Here is a 24,338-nt window from a genome sequence, read left to right as displayed (position 1 = left end):
TTTTTTTGTTGTTTTCATTTTCTTCCATACTTTGGTTCCTTTGAAATCAGATTTTATGCTGCTTTCCTATGAGTTTAGCACACAAAAAGAGTTAAACATTATTATGAAAAGAACTTAATTATGTGTTTATATGTTACATTAAATATTTTCAGTATGCATCCTATACAAAATTCCAATAATTTGACCCTTACAAAACATTTTTGTAATTTATACATTTATAAAAAGTGGGATATAGGTAGAAAGTTAGATTCTTTAGGGGAAAAGCATAAAAACATAAATAGCACTTTTCAGTAGAACATAATCTATGTGGAAATCGTGAAATAAAATGGCATTCCACATGTGACAAATGTATTTAGAGCATCTCTTGATAGAGTCAGCATTTCATAAATAGTAGCTTTCACATATTCTTCTTTCCCTTTCTTCTTCTTTCATGCTAGAAAATAGAATTCCAATATTTGTAAAGCTTTTAATATGAGCCCAAAGTTATACTTCTCTGTACTGGACACATCTTTTATTGCTATTTTAAGTCAAGTATATGGGAGGCAAAAAGAAGTTGCAGAAAGAGCACTTGTCTAATAACCAGGATTTCTCCATTTCTAACTGGCTAACTCAATTTTCTATCCTTGATAAATCATTCAACCTTTCCCTGTTTTAATTTAGTAAGATAGTTAACATAATACTTGACTAATCTTTTTTAATTTATTTTTATTTATAATTTAGATACAAACTCTGACAAGTATGCCAAGTAGAAACTATCATTATTATTATGCCCTACAAAGTGTACATGAAATTGGTATTTGTGATTGCAAATGTAGATGTTAGCAGGGACACAATATTTCACATACAATTGATATGTAAAACTTTCAAACTTATGCTCTTCACTAAATGGCTATGGTGAATATATTGCTATATTTTATCCCCATGTGTGAACAGAAGGGTATTCATGCTACCATTTTAGGGTGAGTTTTAGAAGAACTGGAGATTCAATAAATGGGGAAAGGGCAAGTTAAATAATTAATTCTAAAAATGTGCAAGAGAGTTTGAAACTCCATTATCATGCTACCTGCATGTTATTTAAAAAACTATAAAAAAGAAAAATGACCCATGATGGCCTTGATTTTGATTAAATTATAAATATAATTACTTTTTTAGGAATAACCAAGGTCAAGTGGTTTTTATTTAAAGAAACCTCTGTTTTTCAAATAGAGGTTTCAAAACCTCTTTATTCTAAAAATAAATACCTGACTCTTCTGAAAATAATGGCTCAAAATAATTTTATTCATTAGACAAAGATGAATGAAATGCCATACAAGTTTATTATTTGCATGCAATGGTCTATTTTTCATTCTCTCAGATAAGTTCCTCCATATTTGAACTAATTCACTAATAACTAACTGGACCCCAAACTAACCTCAGTACTATTGTATATTTGATTTTATAATGACACACACTGAACATGTTTCCACAACTGAAATAGAGTTCATACAATTAATTGTACATTTAATTTGGATTGCACCTAAGACTAAAGCATGCTGATTTAATAAGCACATTGTTTTATCCCTCTCTTGTTCAGGTTAGAAAAACATGACCTTTCAATGGTGATGTTACTTTGTGCCAAATAATGTTGTGCCTATTTGAAAATTAGGAATACCTCATTAATTAAACAACTTAAAGAAACTGTGAAACTTACTTATTAGAACTCATTTAAAATATTGCCATTAGTTCAACAGTAAGTTAGAGTTACCCAAAAAGAAAGGTTTTAAAACCTAAAGGATGCCAGTAATTAAGTGAGCAAATAGTGAGGAAACACTTGGAATGAAATATGTGTTCTGGCTAGAAAAAATCATGAATGCATTTTGCTCCAGATAGAAACCTCCCAAAACATAGAGAATATGGTATGTTATTTAAAAAATCAAAAAGTCAGCAGTTACTTTCAAATAACGTCCTGTCAAGGAAGGAAATCTCATCTTGAGAGAAAATTGCAATCCTTAACAAAGATACTAACTCACAGAAAATGGTGTGGATCTTTACTCATTCTTTAGACTGTGGAGGAAAAAAAAGAAAACCTCCTAAATTCCTTGCTTATTAAGCTAGTCATGCATTTCATTGCAGGTTGTAAAGCAGTAGAACATGCACAAGGGGCTCATAAGCATATTTTAGAGTTAGGGAATATCATTTACACCATTTTATATTGTCAATATTACCCCTAGAGAATAAAATTAAGTTTGAAACTACTGTAAATCTACAGTTTTGCTCACCTTTGTATAATTTTATTTTTAATAGAATGAGACGCACATAAATGAATATGTGATTAAGGGATAAACCTAATAAAATAATACATTTACAACACACTAGTTTATTCAAATCTTGAACATATATAATAGAACAAAATACTTTTATAGAGTTTGTGTTTTTCAGTGACATGCATTGAGTAGAATTTGGATTTTCTTTGTTGGAATGAAATTTTGACCAGGTCTTATTGTTTTTTCTGTGCAGCCTGAACACTGATGCCGGAACTCCAACTGATCATAGGCACGAATAGGGTGCTGTAGCAGTTACCAGCTTATCTAGTGTTGTAATTCTTTAGATTTCATACTCAAATTCTTAAAATATGGAACCTTCAATTACTATTTGTTCATTACTGATAAATAGAATCTTGCACTTACAGGAACAATGTGCTAGAGAATGGGTTTCATATGTTTTTAGGGGATAATCATAATGATGAGTGAGTGAATATGATACTTTATACTTCTTTAATCCCTTTTTTTCAAGGAGTTCATAGTGCTTCACAAACATTATCACATTAATTCACACAGCATCCTAGTGGGGTAAGTAGGTGGAAAACATTTTAATACACAGAAAATGTTATTTCTAGATGGTATGAGATAAAATGTAGACATTCCTGCTTTAAGTTGTGGTTACTATGAAAAAGATTTATTTGTCAGACCTGGTAATTAACAGAAAGTATATCAGGAGGTAATTCATTTGTACAATTAATGAATATTTGTTATCATGGCCTGGGAACTCACTTTTCTAAAAGAAAGACTTTGCTGTAGGGTTCTCTAAGGAAATAGAGGAGCTCTAGTTTTTAGTGTTTACCATGTCTACAATTTTCTTGAACTGTTGTTGGCGGAGCAAAACATTTAACCCCATTCTGCTAGCATATTACTTATCTGTAAGAAAGGCAATGATAAATTAGACTACTAAAAAATCTCCTTTTATTCTTTTTCTTCTCTCTTATCCCCAGTCTTGCTTGCTCTTTGTTATGTGATCAATAAGCAAACAGAATGTAAAATATATAGACATAAGAAAATAGGCAGATGCAATGGTACATTTACATCATGAATATTTTCTACCTTCCACCCTCTGTTCTAGATAGGGCCAGATGCATAACATGTTCAAGTGATTAGGGCCAAAAGGATCACTTGGCTTGAATTGCCCAGAGAATGGCTTTAAGTATTTTTAACTGTTTACTTAACAGATACATGGTCAAAGACTGATGATATATACCTGTCATCATTTTTATGCCTCCTAAGAATACAATAGATATTTAAGTAATCAGAAACATTTAATTTCACTCCTAAAATGCCTCCTTACATCAAGCAAAATCTGATCTATTTTGTTATATCTGCCCTAGAATTAAGTTCTGATGTGACCAAAGCACCACCCATCTTATGCAAAGGGCCAAATGAGTTTTATCCATTCTATCTGTTAGACTGGATAAAACTTTATCAGTTCCTTATGGCAGTATATACAGTTTTAGTTGGAATTGCATATATTCTACATACTATGAAATATTTCATTATTTCATGTCAATGAATATGACATTTTAGTCATTTTATATACAGAAAGATTTTTTTAAGGCACAGACATTTGGCTTCAGATGCTCTCTATGGACTATAGAAGGTCTGCTTTTGTAGAGTAGGTATGATGTTTTAGCCCAATTCAGAAAAAAATTATATTAGAAGTAAGTCATAAATAAGGTTTAGGCAAATCAAATGAAAAATTGTATTAATATCAGATATCTGACCTGAATAACAATGAAATATAACTGAAAATAAAACATCACAAAATGTCTCAACATTATATACTCAAATGGCACATGTTGAATGATAGGGAAAAATTGAATATCATTTTCAAATTAAGGCACTTAAAAACACACTACTGCTATTTTTTATATATATATATATTTAACTTTGGTTGACTATGAAGATTCCCCTTGCATTTTCTTCTGGACTTTTTGCACATATCTACTTTTGACACCTGATTTATCTAATTTTTTTATAATCTTTAGATATATAACACAGGAGGCAAGTCTTACACTTAAAGGACCTTGGGATAGCCATCTGTGGCCCTCAAAAGATAAATCAACCAAGCAGTATATTGTCTCTTGTATGGAGAAGGCCATACCAGCCTTCTGTGCCATGGGTTATACCCATGTCAGGCAGTGTTGTGCTAAGGGAAGGGCTGCATGTAACTACATTTTTACTTAAAATTGATCATGTTTTTATACATCAAATTTCCTCTTTACCTATTGGATGAATCTTAAAGTAATAAACCTTGCCAGCACTCCCCAGATAGTATGAGTCCCTCCTTCTAAATTTCCAAGCTCCTAACATTCCTCCAAAGAGGGTTTGTTCATTGCTCTTCCTGATCTTTAAAATTGTTTACATCCAGAGTGCATATTAGATCATCTCTGTTTGTAGCTCAAGTATGAACCCTCTTAAAAACATAAACATTCAATTACTAATTAGCTGTTTCCTGTTCCTAATGAAGTGAACATGCTGGGTTTGTATTAAAATTCAGCTACTGTACTCCTCTGTTTATGGTTCCAGATGTTTTTGTTTTATCTAGGAGTTTGCTTTGACAGCTACTACTAAATGATAAATCACTCATATTATAGCTGAAATGCATTTTGAAATTGAAATGTGGCAAACTTTGAGATTGCTCCAAGGATCAGTGTCAGTTAGCAGGTCAATATTGGCTCCTACTTTTTGGTCATTTAGCATTGCCATATGTAAAACAATAACAGAATAGGTGTCAGCTTTATACAGCATGCTACACAGGAGTGTATTTTGCTACTGATCCTAACATTGGGGAAAAAATTTACTACTATGAAATCTCAATTTGTTGTATGCTAGGAAAAAAAATTGATACATATAAATATTGTTTTCTTGCTAGCCTAGGTTTTTATTTTTTAATTCTTTTTTATTTTCAAGTTGCTATGGAAACTGTTCCTGATAGGCCTTATAAGCAGGGACATTTAATGAAGTGTGTGGGCAGATATGTTTGTCTCTTTTAATACAGACATTAATTACACATAATAAATGAGATTTTCAGTATCTGCATTTTTCTGAATGAAGAATATTGATTGTCTTTTGGCACTCACTGCTGTGTTTATGTACCTTTTTAGAGGGCATTATTTGTTTTGCCATTGCTTTCAAGTTTATAATGTTCACATTTTGTACTGCATGACTTGAGCTTTATATATTGTATAAATTTGAATCCTGGTAAAATAACTGTCTTGCATTTGATGTTGAAGATCTTTCCTATGATATTTAGGCTGTGTATACAGAGGATGAGGTAGACTGGAGAACTAAGCAACTAACTAGTTAGTTTCATCAGAATAAATATTCTCAGACTCCATGTACGAAGCAGTCTGAGCAATTATCTGGATTGACAAATTACCAGAGAGTTTCTAAAAATATAAGCTTTGTTTTATTTTGCTCTGCTAAAAATATCAGATAAATTCTATGTATTCCTTGGAAAAATATTTGGTTGCCAATTATGTGAGTTTTGTCCAATTTTATAGCTATTCTGACTAATACAGAATCAAACTCATTTATTCTCTTATTACCTTACTTTATCTTTATTTTTGGTTCAGAAATCTTATCCAAAAATTTCCATTGACAGACCATGATACCCTTTACACAGAAAGAATAAATATTTTAAAGTTACCATGCATAAGGTCCAAAAATGTATACTTTTCTCCTTACAGTGCTAAGCTTTGAACCAGAAATAAATGAATAATTTACACTAGGCATATCAGTTCAAAAATGATAATGTATTCTTTATATGTGAAGATAATACATTTGACTCATAAACATAGCTTTTAGCATTTCTTAAGCATAGTTAATAGGTTCATACTGATTCATCCACACTTTCTTTCCCACTGTGTCTTATTTTATAAGAAAAGGACAATTTGTGATTAGTAAGATATCCAGGTCATAAGCCATTGTTATGGAAAATAGCAAGGTTAAACTAAAAGAAATAGAACAAATTTTTAAAAATCCTTCATTGATAATTTTTAGCCACACCTATCAAGTGTTACTTAAATCTAGGATACTATGAACTCTAGATGATCAACATTTAAATGAATAATGGTTTGACCAAAACTTCTGGTCATAATGGTATGCAGAGCTAGTCTCCCTTCATGCAGTATACACAGTCTTAAGGTTAAACTGGGGAGAGGAAATTCTAAATGTATAAAGCTGTAATTATCTTAGGTCAAAACTATATAACTCCTTTCCCCCTATTTTGGTATAGGGACTTCAAGGTACCATTGTGTGTAAAAGGAAAAATAATATAGATCATTATAAACATTATAACAAATTTCATGGAAAAAAAGTATTAGTCTTCAATTTCTTCAATGCTGCCCAAAGAAGAGCAGAAGCTATATCATAAAAATTGAAGAATTTTTGAAAACTGACATATTAACATAATGTTGTTAACTTTTATAAATACTGAATCAGACTGTTACATTCAATCATTTTAGGTTTCTGAAGATAAAAGTTTTAGTAATTTTTAGCATGTATCAGATTTATTCTACAGAAGAACTAACTTGTTTTCTTTTTTTTAAAGGAGGTAACTATTACTGTTTAGCAATGGCACAACAGTTTTATTCAGCCTGAAAGGTCCTCGCTGGCTTTACATAAATGAAGATGCTTGTGATTCCAGTTTATCTCTGAAACTATTCAACATGGAGTATTTTCAATTGTGTTTATCAGCAAAGCTTTGTTTACTGAAGCAGCTATTCAATCTGTTACATTAAAAAAGGAATATGTGTAAATTTTAAAAACAATGATGTAAACATTGTCCTCACATTAGATTGACCAGTTTAAGAATATGAACTAAATCCTAATGGCTAAAGTAACTTGACCATATTTGATGCTTTTCTATGATCATTTCAGCTTGGCTTTTTGTCTTTAAAAAAATACTGTAGTGTGTTAGAGACTAGATTCTTATATGTATGGTTTCTCTGTTCTTCCATATATTAAGTTAAAGTATGCTTTCTTTGTTAAAAATGTACTTGCTAAACTTCAGTATAAATAAAAGCATTTTGACTTTGTCAATTGTTACTGAGTTTTTTTTTCACATTGCCAACTTTATTCATGGAAATATGTAGTAGTCAGTGAAAATCAAAATATAGGAAATAGGAAAGTGTTTGCAAAGTTTTCTCCATTTTGGTTATCCCAAATAAATAGGAACATACACCTCATTTCCACCCATTTTAACTGGCCAATATTCTTGTCCTCAATTATTTTATTTACCCACACTGGATTTCCTTTTTCTGGCTATATGTGTTTAATGAAGTTGTTGCTATGAAGAAGGATTGCACTTGGAAGCAGGAAATATTATAATGCACAAAGAATTGTAAAATGTTTGTGAACATATGTTATTTAAAAAATTCTTCTAGAGCCATTTTCAATGGAAAAAGACAACCAAAAATTAAGAAAGGTGTATATATCTACTCTGCCCACCCCCAAATTCCTGGTGCTTCTGTATTTTGAGGTGTTTATGTAGTGAAAAACCAAGACCAGTCATAGCCCTGTCCTATGGTTTATACAATCTCTTTTTTTAACCTTATCATTGGTTCACTTTCAGTGAAATCATGGAGCTCATTCAAATTCTGGTTCACCTGAGAACCTCTCAGTTTTCCCTATGCAGTGGCAATACCCCTTAGACACCTTGCCTGTCTCGTGAGACTACGTGTTGAGTCTCAGAGAACTTCTAGTTGGCCACTAAATGGCTGTATGTCTTCTACTTTGGCCATGTTGCTGCTTCCACGGGTATTTTGTCTCATCATCACCTCCTCATCATACTCATTTATGTCAAATTTAAGAGTGCTGATAAGACTAAAGGCTTTTTGCCATAGAGGAGAAAGATAATTAAGGGTTTTTATTGGATAAGCTTGCCTGCTCTGGTAGTATTCTATATTCCCATACATCTTGACACTCAAGAAACAGGGTCCACATAATCAATCATATGTTATGTAGGCTTGCTTTATTTAAAGTCCAATGTAATGACCAGAGGTCATCTATACCATTAGTAACCTAAATCTTACAGTTCCAGGTGCCCAAGACTGCTAAGGATTTAACCTTACCTGGTAGCAGTTACTTGTACTGACTTAACATCAAAGGGGGTAATTCAGTTTTGGGTCCTGTGGTACTTCTAGGGAAATGGAAGGAACTATATTAATCTCTTGGTTATTTGGTGCAAATGAAGAGACTGATCTATGAAATACTGGGAATGAGACCTTTTCTCCATCTCCAGTATTTCATGGGATAGCATTGCTTGCCATTTCAAAACAAACCCTTGACTGTCCCTTATCACCACCCTCTTAATTTTCCATAAGAATCTTAGCCTTAAGAAAGTGAACTTGGGGGCTGGGGATGTGGCTCAAGCGGTAGCGCGCTCGCGTGCGGCCCGGGTTCAATCCTCAGCACCACATACAAACAAAGATGTTGTGTCCGCCAATAACTAAAAAATAAATATTAAAAGAAAAAAAAAAAAGAAAGTGAACTTGGTACAGTAAGGAAGGAATTCTGTCATTAGAGGGCAGTGACCTCAATTTTTTTCCTCAAATACAAGCCCTCTTCTAGGGTTGAGAGGATAATTGCTACATTTTTTCCCTTTCACATTCTGGAAGTATGGCTACAGGAACTGGATCAGCCTCAGATAAATTTCAGTATCTCTGACCTCTTTAATTTTACATTTGTAGAGTACTGATGGGGGTATATCCAGCAACTACCACTGCAGACATGCTCATGAAAGCATAATATTTATTTACTATTCCAATATAAAAGTGTCTTTCCATAACTTTCATGTTACATCACCTTTTTGGGAAGATTCAATTGTTGCCATTCTTCCCAATGTATGCTGTTCACGTTGAGTTACTCAGCAATCAATTACCATAACAAATACCTGAGATCAACTTATAAAGAGAAAAAAGTTATTTTGTGTCCTGGTTTGAGAGGTTCTGGCCTTTAATTGTCTGGTCCTATTCCTTTAATGCCTGTGGGATCATATGGTGGAGGAAAACCATTTATCTCATGGCCAGGTCACCATAGAGAAGATGAAGAGGCTGATCCCATTATACTCTTCAACTGCACTCTCAGTGATCCAAATTTCTCTGACTAGTTCTTGCCCCTTCAAGGTCCCTCCACTTCCCAGTAATGCCACAGGCTGGCAACTAAGTCTTAACACGTGGATCTTGGGGGAACACTTATCCAAATGGTAGCATTCTGTTCATGGACCTCAAAGACTCATGTTCATCTCATAATGTAAAATGAATTTAGTCCAACTTCAAGAGTCCCCAGTGTCTTAAATATTCTGTCATTGCTAAAAAGTCCATGTACAAAGCCTTCTCTGAGATTCTAATAAAATTCAGCTGTGATCCCTTGTTAAAAATAAGCACATACTTCCATGATATGATGGTGACATAGACAGGTTATATATTTCAATTCTCAAAAGAAATAAGGGGAATTGAGATAAGTGAAAAGATCATAGTAAAACCAAAACCCAGCAGAGCAAACATTAAATTCTAAGTCTCCATGTCCAGAATTTGGGGCACACTGTCCTATGGCTCCAAAATGCTTACGAAAACCTGCCTTTGCAATCAGCATCTTGCATCCCACATTGCTACTTTAATGGGTAAATTCTGTGTGCTTCCTATAGCTTTCTTGGCAGGCATATCATGGCGCTGATGCCTTTTACTTCATGTGTGTGTTTGGGGGGGTCTACATAGCAGCTTTTGCTTTACTCTCATAATTCTACATGTGACCCTGTCATTGGCTGCTTCCAGGGACTCTAACTGTGAAACACATTGCCTGCTTCCCAAAATTTCCTTTGAAATCTTGGTGGAGGCCTCTATGAACTCATTCATCTTATATTCTGCATGTTTTCAAAACCAACATCACATGGATAACCCCAAGACTGGCTATAAGTGTAAGATATACCTGAGTCATTGTATACATGAGCCATGCCTGCAGAAACCTCTTCATGGCTTTGTAGCTGAACAAGGGGAAAAAAATTGTTAGATGGTTTTGACATGCAGGGTCCCTTGGGATTCCCTTCTGAAATGAAGGTCTTTGAAACAAATTTGCATTTCTATACATTTGAATATATAATGGATGTGGTAGGTTAGAGATTCCTGAGATGACCTTAGGCATCCTTCCTATTGGGCTGATGCAAAGCATTTAACTGCTTTATTCGGGGGGTGCTGGGGATTGAACTCAGGGGCACTCAGCCACAGAGACACATCCCCAGCCTTATTTTGTATTTTACTTTATTTTATTTTTTAAAGAATATTTATTTTTTACTTGTAGTTGGTCACAATACCTTTTTATTTTATTTTTTTTAATGTGGTATTGAGGCTTGAACCCAGCTCCTCACACTTGCTAGGTGAACGCTCCACCGCTGAGCCACAACCACAGTCCCAATTTTGTATTTTGTTTAGAGACAAGGTCTCACTGAGTTTCTTAGTGCCTCACTTTTGCTGATGCTGGCTTTAAACTTATAATTCCCCTGCCTCAGCCTTCTGAGCCACTGGGATTACTGGTGTGTGCCACCATGCTTGGCTTTAAATGTTTTTTTATAGGCAATAATTTCTTTAGTAACTGCATCCTTCTTGGGCACATGTTTACATGCACTTCTTTTCTGGTCAGACTGAAAACATTTTAAATCTTTCTACTCTTTGTTATCCTTATATATTTGGCTAAATGAGGCCAGTAATTATCATGCCTGAATGCTATGCTGCCCTAAAATTTCCTCCAACAGATAAACTAATTTGTCACCTTTGAGCCTGACCTCCCACAAAGTCTCAGGACATAGTTAAAAGGCATCCAAATTCTTTGCCACTGTGTAGCAAGGATGGCCTTCAATCCAATTTCCAAGAGTAGTCATTTCAATTTGATACCTCATCAGCATAGCTTTTAATGTCTGCATTCCTATCACAGTTATGCTCTACTGAACACCCACCAGTATTACCCATTAAGATCCACTTACAGCATTTTAAGGTTTTTGTTCTAGCTTTCTACTCCAAACTTTTCAAAACTCTTCCTGCAACCAATTACAAAGTCTTCTCCTCATACTCAGGTATATAGTAAAATCAATGACCACTCCACTTATGACACCAATTTCCTGTTATCTTTCAGTTATTATGACAAATACCTGAGATAATAAACTTATAAATTAAAAAAGTTTATTTTGGCTCCCAGTTTCAGATATTGAAGTGCATCCCAGTGGCTGGCTGGGGAGGCTGAGGGAGGAGGATCAGAATATCAAAGCCAGCCTTAGAGAGAGACTGTCTCAAAAAAAAAAAAAAATATATATATATATATATATATATATATATATATATATATATACTGGGGATATGGCTAATTGGTTAGGAACCTTTGGGTTCTATCCCTAGTACCAAAACAAACAAGCAATGAAACAACAAAAACTGATTCTGAAACAAACATTTGACCACTTCAACTTGAACTTGTAGAAAAGCTGTCCACAATCATATACATGACTAAGTGACTCACTCATTCAAAATTATAGAAAAATAGAAAACTTACAGATATTACAGTTAATGTAAAAGTAATCATAATATTTCTCATTTGTTTTTTTTGTACTGATATTTATACATGTGTGTACACACAATATATATTCAAAAATACTTCTGGTTGTCTTTGTAAGCAATCACTGAAATTAAATATGGATTTTTTCCTTTTTCTACTGGTTCAGCTTGCTCTTAAAGCATATTTACTTGTAGTTTATGACATTTAAATCAGTGGCCATGTATAAAGATAGTTGGCCATCATTGAGAGAAGTTGTAGTCATGTTGAATATAGAATGCCTAGAGGATGATAAACGTGAAGCTAAATTCCTTAATTATTTATGCCCCTCTCTTGACTTCACCTGAACGATGTAAGATTCCTTTTTTATGCCTTCCCCTGACTACTTTGAAATGCTTCTCTGAAGTTTTTAGGTATAAATGGAATGATAGTTAAGCTGAGAACTCAGACCAGGAACCATGTTATTAGCTCACATTCACTAGAAGTATGGAAGCCAGAAGCTTTGGAAAGCAAATTTACTGAGTTAGCAATGGTAAATCTCTCTAGATTATGAGACATATTTATTATAATGAGGTATGCCACTTGCTTCAATTAATCAAAGCAGAAAATCACAATAACCACAAATGCATTTAAACTCAATTAATGAATTTCATAGAGTATGCCATGATAATTCATTATGTTCTAATGAGGGAAATACTTCATCTTTGGATGACTTTATAAAAATGAGTTAAGTCTATAATCTTTTGGGTGAAATTTATGCAAGAACATGATTCTTGATTTGCCTTGTCATTTATGAGATTATCAGTATACAAAAATCTTAGAAACTTCAAAACAATATGAACACACCTAAAGACTAACCTTAATCAAAAGAGAGAATTAAAATTGAAAGTAAATAGGTGTATATTTTAGTTAGCTTTTTTGTTGCTGTGACCAAAAGACTTGTCAAGAACAACATAGAAGAGGAAATGTTTGACTCACAGTTTCAGAAATTACATCTATAGTCATCTGAGTCCATAGCTCTGGGCCTCAGCTGAGTCAGAAAAGTAGGGTGGAAGGGTGTGTCAGAGGAACACAGCTCAGGACATGACAACCAGGAAGAAATGAGTTGTTGCTCATCAGGAACAAACTATAAACCCAAAAGTCATACCTTACATTTTATTTCTCTAGCCTCAGGATACCAATTAACACATTCAAGTGGATAAATCCACCAATTAGGTTACAGTTCTCATAATCTAATTATTTTACTTCTGAACACTCTTTCATTGTCTCACTTAAGAGCTTTTGAAGGACACCATTTATTCAAACCATCGCAGTGCCATTCAGCGTTTATCAAGAAAAGGATAGTTGATGTAGCAAGAAACTTCCAATAATATCAAGGTAACAGAGTTCACATTATAAAAAGATAGAAGTCACTACAAATACTAGGTAATTAAATACCAAATGTATGATAGAATGGTAAAGAAGGAAAAAACTTGTTGCATGCAAGAATCATGGGCAGACTTTACGAAATTTGATAAGAATACTAAAGAACATCTCTGATTGAGTGAGGAAGGGAAAGCATAAGAGACAAGCACCAGATAAGCCCCAAGGTAACCAATTAGAATGGCATGCACTACCCTTGGAACAAAAAGAAATCCTCTATAAGAAACACAGAATTCTTGTCCAGCTATAGTAGGAGATAGATTTTGTTAATTAACATGAGACTAATATAAAGCACCTTTAAAAGTCGTCAATGAGCATATAACTTGAACCTGTTTAGAACATCAATATATGAGTGGTGTCAGGAACTGAATTGAGATGGTGCAGAAAAAGAGACTTATATGCCATAAAGTAGCAATTTCATTTTTTCTTTACACATTTCTAATTTAAAAATATTATATAATTCACTATAACATACATTATATCAATTTTCCCAGATGCTTATAATCCTAACTATGAGAATGTGAGGCTTTCCATGAGTCAGTTAATATATAAAATATTCTTGTAATTGTTTAATAATTTGGAATTAAACTTCTTTAAACATAAATATGATCATAAGATATAAACTGAGTATTATTTGAAATAAAACATTTCAGCTGATGATTCAATCATCCTAATTTTTCCACCTTTCCTAATGTAGGCAATCCCTGAATTCTAAATGGCATGAAAAGGGAACATCTTTTATATATAAACCATAGTTACATGTAGGTCGGATCTCCCTTATTACCTCCCAAAATTTCACTCCTTTTACTACTTTTAGATGTGGATTTCCCCAATCTATGAATATAAGTTCCCCTGAAATTGCACCCTACTCCCTTCCTTCTATATTTCCCTGCCCCTGCTAACATTAAAGTAAGAACACCTGCAGTATTCAAAATAAAATCATCTAGAAGACTGAAAAAATGAAGAAACAATTGCATATACTGATACTGAGGGTTTACCATTTGCTATATTTTAAGTTCTAATATGGAATTCAGAATAAAGCTAATTTCCTCCATGGACGAAATTCTTAGATACCATAGATAGTTGGGAGGTTTTACACCATAGATGATCCTGCAGATAAGCTATTATAAGGATGAGTTGTATTTTGTTGGCTAAAGAAAGTAAATATTTTAAATGAAATTTTATATAGAAAAATATTCATTTCCCATTCACACTACAATGAAAATCTCTAATATATTTCAAGTGGAAATTTAAATCAGGAATTGCCTAGTGGTTGATACCAAAACATTAGACATTGTCGGGAGCAGTGGCTCACACCTGTAATCCCAGCCGCCTGTGAGGCTGAGACAGGAGAGTCATGAGTTTAAAGCCAGCCTCAGCAATGGTGTGGTGCTAAGCAACTCTGTCTCTAAAAAAAATACAAAATAAGGCTGGGGATGTAGCTCAGTGGTCGAGTTCCTCTGAGTTCAGTCCCTGGTACCAAAAAAAAAGAAAGATAAAAGCAAAAAAAAATTAGACATTGAAAAGAATTTAAAAAATGAGTATAAATAGATTTTTTCAAATGACTAAAATATTCTTTTAAGCATTAAAATATGGGGGAGTACTATTTGAAGTAAAAATAACAATCATATATCCTATATATTCTCTACTTCTAATAATTCTTATCTAATTTATGTTTATGATTCATGATTATAATTATGATTCCCCTCATATGGGCCAACATGTTTGAAGGTTTCCTTTTAAACTTTTTGACTCCTCCTTCTATTTCCAACAAGTCCTAAATTGTAAACTTTGCCATTTTTATGACCTATAATAATGAATATTGTTCCCTATCTACTTGTTTGCTCCTTATGTTTTCCTTTTGTGTTCAAAAAAATCTCCGCATGTGGGTCTTCATCTCAGTTTATTTCTGTTGCTACACTAGAACACCGGAGACTGGCTGATTTATAAAGCAGAGTTTTATTTCAGCTCATGATTCTGGAGGCTAAGAATTACAAGAACACAGTGATGGTATCTGATCAACTCCCAGTAAGGATTTCAGGCTGCTTCAATTAATGACAAAAAATGGAAGGGCAAATAGATGCATACAGAAAAAAAGCATGAGGGGTGGTTTTGCTTTGTAACAACCCACTGTCTTGATAACTAACTCAGTCTTGGAAGAATAAGAATTCACTATCAATAAAGGCATTAGTCCTTTTTATGAACACCTCTCAAAACTGCCACAAAAGCATACAAATTCCAACTAGAATTGCAGATGCAACAAACCATATTGAAACCATGGTAGCCCAAAACTGTCTAATTTACGGATTCACACAGAGACTGCTTCTCTTGAAATAGTCATTGTATTAGTCGTATGTACATCACCATGAACAAAATATCTGACAAAAACAACTTAGAAGATGAAAAGTTTTAATTATTTTTGGCTCATGGTTTCAGAGGTTCAGCTTGCTTGGTTGGTTTATTCCATTATTCTAGGCCAGAGGGGAGGGTGAACACCACAGAAGAAGGGCATAGCAGAGGAAATATCTCAATTCATGGCCAGGAAACAGAAATACAATAAGGAGCCAGGGACAAAATATAATTACCAAGTGCACACCCACAGTGACCTACTTCCTATAGCCATGTTCTACCTTTCTTTTCTTTACCACCCAGTAATCCATTCAAATTATTAATCCATCCAATGGATTAATCCACTGATTAGGTTATAGCTCTCATAATCTAATCATTTCACTTCTGAATATTCCTGCATTTCAGAGGACATTTCCTATCTAAACCACAACAAACATTTACTTTTTAAATTCTTCCATTTATCTATTCATTCATTCAGATGACAAATATTTATTGAGTACTCACTATGTTAAATGTTGGATGCACAGATGTAAATAGACTCTGTCTTCAGTGGTTTTACATTATGTTGTGTGATATGGGAGAAATGAAAGTTTCTGTGAAACCTAAGACCTTGGGATCAAGTAAGATTTTCTGCAGAAAATGATATCTCACTTGCAATTTGAAGGATAAGCATAGTTAACTAGGGGAACAGAAGTTAAGTCACCATCAAGCAAAAAGACAATTTAATTCCAGAAAAATCCTACCTTCATTCTCCTCAAATTCTTCCTTTATTAATACCTTGGTACTTCAGGAACAAATAACCATATGGTCTTTTCTAATCCCCATTTTCCCCTTACTTTTCTCTCCTCTGTGATCCACTATTTTGGACTTATAATGATAGAGGGTTAAAATGATGGCTACCAGAGACTAGTGATTGAGGTACATAGGGAAAGAGGAGATGTTTCAATTAGAGGAAATGAATTTTAGTAATCTATTGCACAGTATGGTGACTATATGTTAGATCATTAAAATGGTAGATTTGAAATGTTTTCACCAGAAAATATAGGTGAGGACATGGTCATATTAATTAACTTTAATTGATCATCTTACTATGTATACATATATTAAAACATCACATTGCATTCTATATATATATATATATATATATATATATATATATATATATAATTTTTATTTTCCAATTAAAATAATATAAAACACTATAAATAAAAATAAAAAGTAAAGTTGACTCCAAATACAAGGTGATGTCTCCATAATCCTCAGGGCTTGAGAATTTCTGAAGCTCATGAGAGTCCATACAGTTCTCCCAAGTTAAACCATCCACCCTTATTTCTTGTGATATCTCTATGTCAGTCATCTTTGCATCACAATGACCAAAGTACTTGGCAATAACTACGTAGAAGAGTAAAAGTTTATTTTGGGTTCATGGTTTCAGAGGTTCAACCCATGGTCAGCTGACCGCATTGTTCTGGGCCTAAGATAAGGTAAGGCAGAAAATCATAGTGGAAGGATATATTGGGGAAAAGGTACTCAGAAAATGGCAGCCAGGAGGAGAGAGAGATAGAAACAGAAATAGGAAGAGACAAGAGTGCCCATAGTCTTAACAGGTCTAGCATTTTTCAAATAGGGTATTCAGATATAAGCTCCAAAGACCTTGGTCAGTCCCTTCCCCTTGGCTTAGCCACTTTCAGCCCTCAAGGCCTCTCTCTCAGCCTGGCCTTGTCTATACCAAGAATCTTTCCTTTCCAGATGTTCCATGTTACTGGCATCTATTAACCTCTGTAGTCTCCATTGCAGCTTCAGCTACATTTTCATAACTTCACACAAGGCCTTCTTAGGGATTGCCCTCAAGAATTCTGACCCTGTCACACTTTTCCTGGCCTCTAAGGACTTGTTTTGAAACTTTGGTGGAAGTCTCCAAAATCCCCAACTCCAGCATTTTGCATTTCTGCAGAATCAGCACCATGAAGATGACATCAATTTCTTCTACTAGCTCAAGTATTAGCTTATTCTCCTTTGTCCATGGCTATAGTGGTTTAAGAGTGCCTGGATGGCTGATCATGGTGAATGAGAAGTGGGAAAACAGCTTTTGAGGAAGCCTACATGGTCTCTTCTCAGAGAAATAACTTTTAAGCAAGTTTTGTTTTTTTCTACATCATTGAGCCTGACATGGATATGATATTGCTGATTACTGTGATGTCCTCACGGCATCTTTCCTATTTTCTCTCTGTGAATTATGTAGATTCTCTTTAGTGGCTGTAATCTCAGCAAACACATCTTCCTTGGAACTAAATTTACACACAGTTTTTCTGACAAAACAACAATTTTAAAAATATTTTTCCAGTTTGTTTTCTGCTCCTGGTTATCACAATAAACCTGGTTTACAGTCAACAGCAATACTTATGCTACTGCTTGAATTTTGTGATGCTTTGACATTTTCTCCAAAAGATTAATTAGTCCATCACCTTTAAATGTCAGCCTTACAGAAAATCTTAAGTTATGGATAAAATGCAGACAAGCTCTTTGCTGGAATGTAAAATGAATGGCCAATAGTCCAATATTCAATCAAGTCCTTGTTTCCTTTTGAAACCTCATGAGTGTAATCTTTACTGTCCACATTCTTATCATAATTCTGTTCTTCTGAGTTCCCACCAGAATTTCCCTTTAAGCTCTGCTTAAAACATTATAAGGCTTCTCCAGCCTGAATCTCCAAATTTTTCTCCAAACCACCCTACATATCAGTTTTCAAGACTTCTGAAACATTCTGTCACCATACAGTGATCCTAAGATATCTTCCAAGTGGGCAGTGTGACCTCAACTCACCATGGACAGGTTCTTCACTTATGCAGCTGAAGAGAATTTCAGGTACTTTTGAAAGAACACCCAAATATTTATAAAAAGACTGCTATATATATATATATATATATATATATATATATATATATATATATATATATCCCAAAGGTAGGGTGCAGATGGGCATCACCTCTCCTAGCAAATAAGAAGTGAGGTAAAGGCAGAGTGCAGATGGGCATCACCTCTCCTAGCAAATAAGAAGTGAGGTATCCAGGGTTGAATTCTCTGACTATAAATATATTTCCCCATGAAGAAAAGTGCATGGTCCAAGGCAAACTTTGGTGAAAATCAAATTTCATGTCAATCATTTGATATTTTGGGGTTCAGAATACTGTATGTCTTTTGAATCTTGTGACATTTAAATTGATTATGTTTTTGTTCTAATTGATCTGATACAAGCATATGATGCAGGTGTTCTTTCTTCATCTAACTAAAGTGAAAAGCATGGATGGTCATGCTCACAGATCTAGGTCTTGATCTAGTAAGGGTGTCTTTTCCTCTGTCTCCCTGAAATCTGCCTATTTCAACATGGTCAGATATGTCACAGCAATTACCCAACTTCTTGGTACCAGTTTCTGTGTTATTCAGATTTCTTCACTGTCATCAAAATAATAGACAAGACCAATTTGAAGAAATTTATTTTGGGCTCATGGCTTCATGGTTCGGTTCATGGTAGACCAACTCCATTACACTGGGCCTGAGAGAGACAGAAGATCATTGCAGAAAGGTGTGGCAGATGAAAGAAGCTGCTCTGCTCATGGCATCCAGGAAGAAATAGGGGCAGGACTGCAAGCATGAGGATCCAGGAATAAAATATAATATCCAAAGGCACATCTCCAGTGATCTATTTCCTCCAGTCAGTTCCTCAATGTGCCTATAGTTACCACCTAGTAATCCATTAAAATTGATTAAGTTATAGCTTTCGTACTCTAAACATTTTACCTCTATACATTCTTATTGCCTAATGAGCTTTTCATAGAACATCTCATACCATAATAATTTGCACCTATGAGAAGTGAAAATATTGTATTGTATTCTTGGTTATTGTAGATGGCCAGTTTTATCTTCAGTAATTAAAACTATAGATATTTCAGAAGCAATTCACATTTGACAATTTGTAATTGTCTTTCACTTGCTGACAACTTATTTTCATATATTACTCTAATGTAAACCCTCAATGCTTCTCAGAACTCCTTTCCAAGGAGTTTGGCATGAGTGACAAGGATCTAAGAGAAAGATACTCAAGCAGGTTAAATTTCATAAAGAGTAATGGTTTATATGAGAGTCTGAAGAAGTACATCTTATTTTTGTGCAGGGAATTTGTGAATGATGTTTTTGGCTCTGAGGCTGATTTATTTCTGGACGTAGAAGCACATTCTGAAGAATATGTATAACCAGATATCAGAGTGAAACTGTAAAAAATTGTTGCCAAAATAACAAAATACTTTGTTACTGGCACACAGACATTTCTGATCTCACATCCAAATGTCCATTTGATATAGCCATTCATATATAAAATATAAAGGTCATCACATATATTCAGTAAAATTTAATCTTCATTTTTGTTGTGGTACAATCTTATTTAATGCTTATTTTTTTTTAGTCATAGATGGACACAATGTCTTTATTTTACTTTATGTGGTGTTGAGGATCAAACCCAGTGCCTCACACATACCTTTGAACCACAACCCCACCCTTGGTACAATCTTTTTCTTAGTAAAGGGATGATTATCATTGGATCTCTTAAGCTGGAAAACTCAAATACATCCTGAATTTTTGCTTTGTTACCAACATCTATTAAGTAATTAAATACTATCTATTCCATTTAAGAAATATATCAAAATAAGCTCCATTCCAATATCATGGTCCTAAATTAAATTCCTATTTCTCCCACCTAGAGAATTTCTTTTAAACTTGTAGGTAAAATTCTATGCATTTGTCATATATGACATGCTGTCTGGAAGTCAAATTGTTATATATGTTTAATGGTTAAGCCTAGCTAATTAACAAATGCATTACTTCACATAGTTATCCTTTTTGAAGTGATAATACAATATCCACTATCCTTGATTTCTTTAAAATTAAGCATGTCATCTTTTACAATCATCAGCCTGCTGCTAAATAGATTTCTTGAACTCATTCCTCATAATTGTAAGTATGTATCCTTTAACCAACATCTCCCCAACACATTCTCCCTACTAACAACCTCAGGATTGACAACTGTCATTCTAATTTCTACTTATATGAACTCAATTGTTTTAGTTTCTCATATGACAGAGATCATGTGCTATTTGCCTTTATCTGGCTTATTTTACTTAATGGGATGTTCTCCAGGATCATTCATTAACAGAAATGAGAAGATTTCATTATTTTTATGTCCAAGTAGCATTTCATCATTTATGTAATATATTTTCTTTATTCACTCATAAGTTGATGGTCACTTAGGTTGTTTCCATTTCTTGGTTATTGTTAAGGGGTGCTGCAATAATCATGGTCATATGTGTTTTTCTTTGGCTTACTGATTTTCTTTCTTTTGTTTTTCACAGGTATTATAAATGAGATCATTTTCTTGTTTTCATTTTCAGAGTTTTAGAGTATAGAAATGCTATCTTTTCATATTTATTTGAATTATGTATTTTTGTGGTTTTTCTCAAAGCCCATCTTTTACTGTGCTTTATAACACTTTCACTTTTCCCTGTTAATGAACATAAGCTTTGGAAATAAACATAGCTTTCAATCTAAACTAATTCTCTGACAATCAGAATAAAAATATGTAATCATACTGGGTATTGATTTATTTGTGTCAAATTTAGAGTCCCTAATCATAAGGATTTATATGAGGCTTAAAGTCCTAAAATGCTTAAATAATGTGAGCAATCCCTTTCACCATAGGCGCATCCACTAAATGATAATTTTTTATTAGTGGATGACATTATATTTGAATCATTACATTTACCTCTCCAGCACGTTATAGATTATGGCTATATTTCTCTGCAATTATCTCAATATCTACTATGATATTCACAGCACATGACAAAAGTATGCTTACTGAATGGATTAATGTTTTTATTGATCACTTAGCACAGTTCCTGGCACACAGTGCTTATCTTTATAATGTTTGTTTTGTTATATGTGAAGAAATGTCTCTTTGTGATTTACTCTAATCGTGTGTTTTGATTACTTTCTTATTATTTCTATTATTTGTAAAATGTATTTTTATTTTTTATTTCTTCTTATACCATGGTTTCAGAGTTTTTAAAAATTTTTTATTAACTTTTTAAAAAATAAATGACAGCAGAATGTATTAAAATTCTTATTATACATATACAGCGCAATTTTTTATATCTCTGGTTGTATATAAAGTACATTGACACCAATTTGTGTCTTCATACAAGTTCTTTGGATAATGATGTCTGTCACATTCCACCATCATTGCTAATCCCCTGCCCCCTCCCTTTCCCTCCCACCCCTCTGCCCTATCTAGAGTTCGCCTATCCCATGCTCCCCCTCCCTACCCCACTATGAATTTGCCTCCTTATATCAGAGAAAACATTCAACATTTGTTTTTTTGGAGGGATTGGCTAACTTCACTTAGCATTATCTTCTCCAATGCCATCCATTTCCCTGTCAATTCCATGATTTTATTTTCTTTTATTGCTGAGTAAAATTCCAATGTGTATATACGCCACATTTTTTTTTATCCATTCATTTACTGAAGGGCATCTAGGTTGGCTCCACAGTTTAGCTATTGTGAATTGTGCTGCTATAAACATTAATGTGGCTGTGTCCCTGTAGTATGCTGATTTTAAGTACTTTGGGTATAGATTGAGGAGTGGGATAGCTGGGTCAAATGGTGGTTGCATTCCCAGATTTCCAAGGAATCTCCATATTGCTTTCCATATTGGCTGTAATTATATTTTGTATAATATATTTTGTAAATGAACAAAATACCTTTATTTTGTTTATTTATTTTTATGTGGTGCTGAAGATTTTACCCAGTGCCTCATATGTGCTAGGTGTGTGCTCTACCACTAAGCTACAATCTTAGCCCTCTATGTAGATTTTTGCTTTTTGGTTACCATTTTGGCTTACTAAAACAACTTTTCAGGGAGATCCAACATGTCGGCGGGCACAGAGAGATCAAGTCTCTGACCTCTTCAGCTGCGCAGGCATAGGGAGTCTTAAACCGTCTAAATGCTGTTTGCTCAGGATCACTAGGCAATGCTGAGTTGACGTGGATCTGGGGAGAACAGTTTGCACATCTCAGACTACACACAGAGCCCAGAGTGGCTGAATTCAGGCCCCTGTTCACCTGCATCTCGCAGACAAACCACTGTGACTCAGCGCTAAACGCTCCAGCTGAATCAACTTGTCGGTTACTCCAGAACCTGCGGAGGTTAATACCAACCGAGCCTTCATAGGCAGTGGCCACAGGATTGAGACGGGGCTTGGGAGAGCAGGTCAGGACCCACCTGTTGCATCGGACACCCGGCAAAGGGAACGAACTGTTGCCATTCCCATGGGATACCACCATGGCAGAGAACTGATGTCACCAGAATGCGGCGGAGGAGATAACTTCATTGAAACCGGCAGTGGCAGGTGTGTAACCCCCTAGCCCCCCCCTCCACACAACGGGGAAACCTCAAGGGCCCCTCCCAGCTCTCCCGAGAGCGCGATAGTCAGACCCTGGGAACCAGGAGCGGCGCAGGACCCTCAGCGAGGGAACCCCGGCTACCGCTCCCACCAGCGCTGACAACTGAGGTCTCTTGCACAAGCTCCCGGGGGCGTGGCTACTGGAGGGCAGGCAAAATAGCAGAGGGTTCTCAGCCCCATGCTCCACAACCTTAGGGTCTGAGGGAATGGCAAGCAGGGAGAGTGTGCCCAGGCATTCATGAAAATAGGGCTCCCGGGAGCAGCAGACCTGGTGTGTAGCCAGTATTGTGGGGAGCAGGGCCTGGCTGGAGGAAAAGTGGGGAAGTGACTAGACAAAAGAAAAGGCCCTAGGCACTGAGGATTGGAGACCCGCCCAGTCAGGGAGGAGGAGCTGCTTCACAGTGATTGGTTCCTGCATATAGAGTGGAGAAGCTTGGCCCGGTGGGCACAGCTCCACCTGCTGGAAGAGAAGTTAATCGAACTCTAAGACTGCATTTAAATTTCTTTTTTTTTTATTATTTGATTTTTTCTTTTTCTTTTTTTTTCTTTTTTTCTTTTTCTTTTTTAATTTTTCTTTTTAAATTATTTTTATAATTTTTTTCTTTTCTATCTTTTCTTTTGTTTTTTCATTTCTTTTCAATTTCCTTATTCCCCTGTGCTTGAATTCTACCTGTTTAATCTCATTCTCTTGAGTGACTTTTTCCCTCCCCTTCTAATACATTTTCTCCCAAACATCATGACACTGTTTATATGTAATTTACTAAATATGTATAGGTAAATGTTCCGAGGCATTATATAGTGCTGTCAAGTCCCTAGCTACCCCCAAATACTCCAGACCATTCTCCTGTTAATATCCCTCATCAGTAGAGCAAACTTCCAAGGTTGCCAAGAGATACCAACCTCAATACCATCACATCATTCGACCTAAATATAAGTCCCAAGACCAAACTGCAGACTGCTATATGCCATCAGAATCTGTATACAGTTTAAGAAACAAAGAATCTGCTTTAAAGTGCAACAAAACACATCATCTCTAGTCATAGTCTCCCATCACAAAAGAGAGACCCCAGAGACACACAAAACCAAATAAATTTATAGGAGTAAACAGTAACTTAGCAGTCAAACAGAACAAGAAGTAACATGAGCAGCATGAAAAAGCAAGGAAGAAAAGGAGTAAAAACAATGCAGGACAGCCTAAATATACAGGAGTAC

At 34.7% G+C, this 24,338-nt stretch overlaps 1 protein-coding gene across 1 annotated transcript in view; it reads left to right on the top strand.

Moving 5' to 3' along the window:
- The window catches only part of Dach2 (dachshund family transcription factor 2), a 527,975-nt gene extending 505,081 nt beyond the window's left edge, over positions 1–22,894 (top strand). The window contains exon 13 of the mRNA XM_077793629.1: positions 22,683–22,894. Within this exon, the coding sequence (XP_077649755.1) occupies positions 22,683–22,894 (212 nt within the window). The remainder of the gene's footprint in view (positions 1–22,682) is intronic.
- The last annotated feature ends 1,444 nt before the right edge of the window (positions 22,895–24,338 follow it).

This window comes from Urocitellus parryii, chromosome X, assembly GCF_045843805.1.
Source record: "Urocitellus parryii isolate mUroPar1 chromosome X, mUroPar1.hap1, whole genome shotgun sequence".
NCBI classification, from domain to species: Eukaryota; Metazoa; Chordata; class Mammalia; order Rodentia; family Sciuridae; genus Urocitellus; species Urocitellus parryii.
Note: the sequence above shows the minus strand (reverse complement) of the source record. Positions and strands in the feature narration are given on the sequence as shown.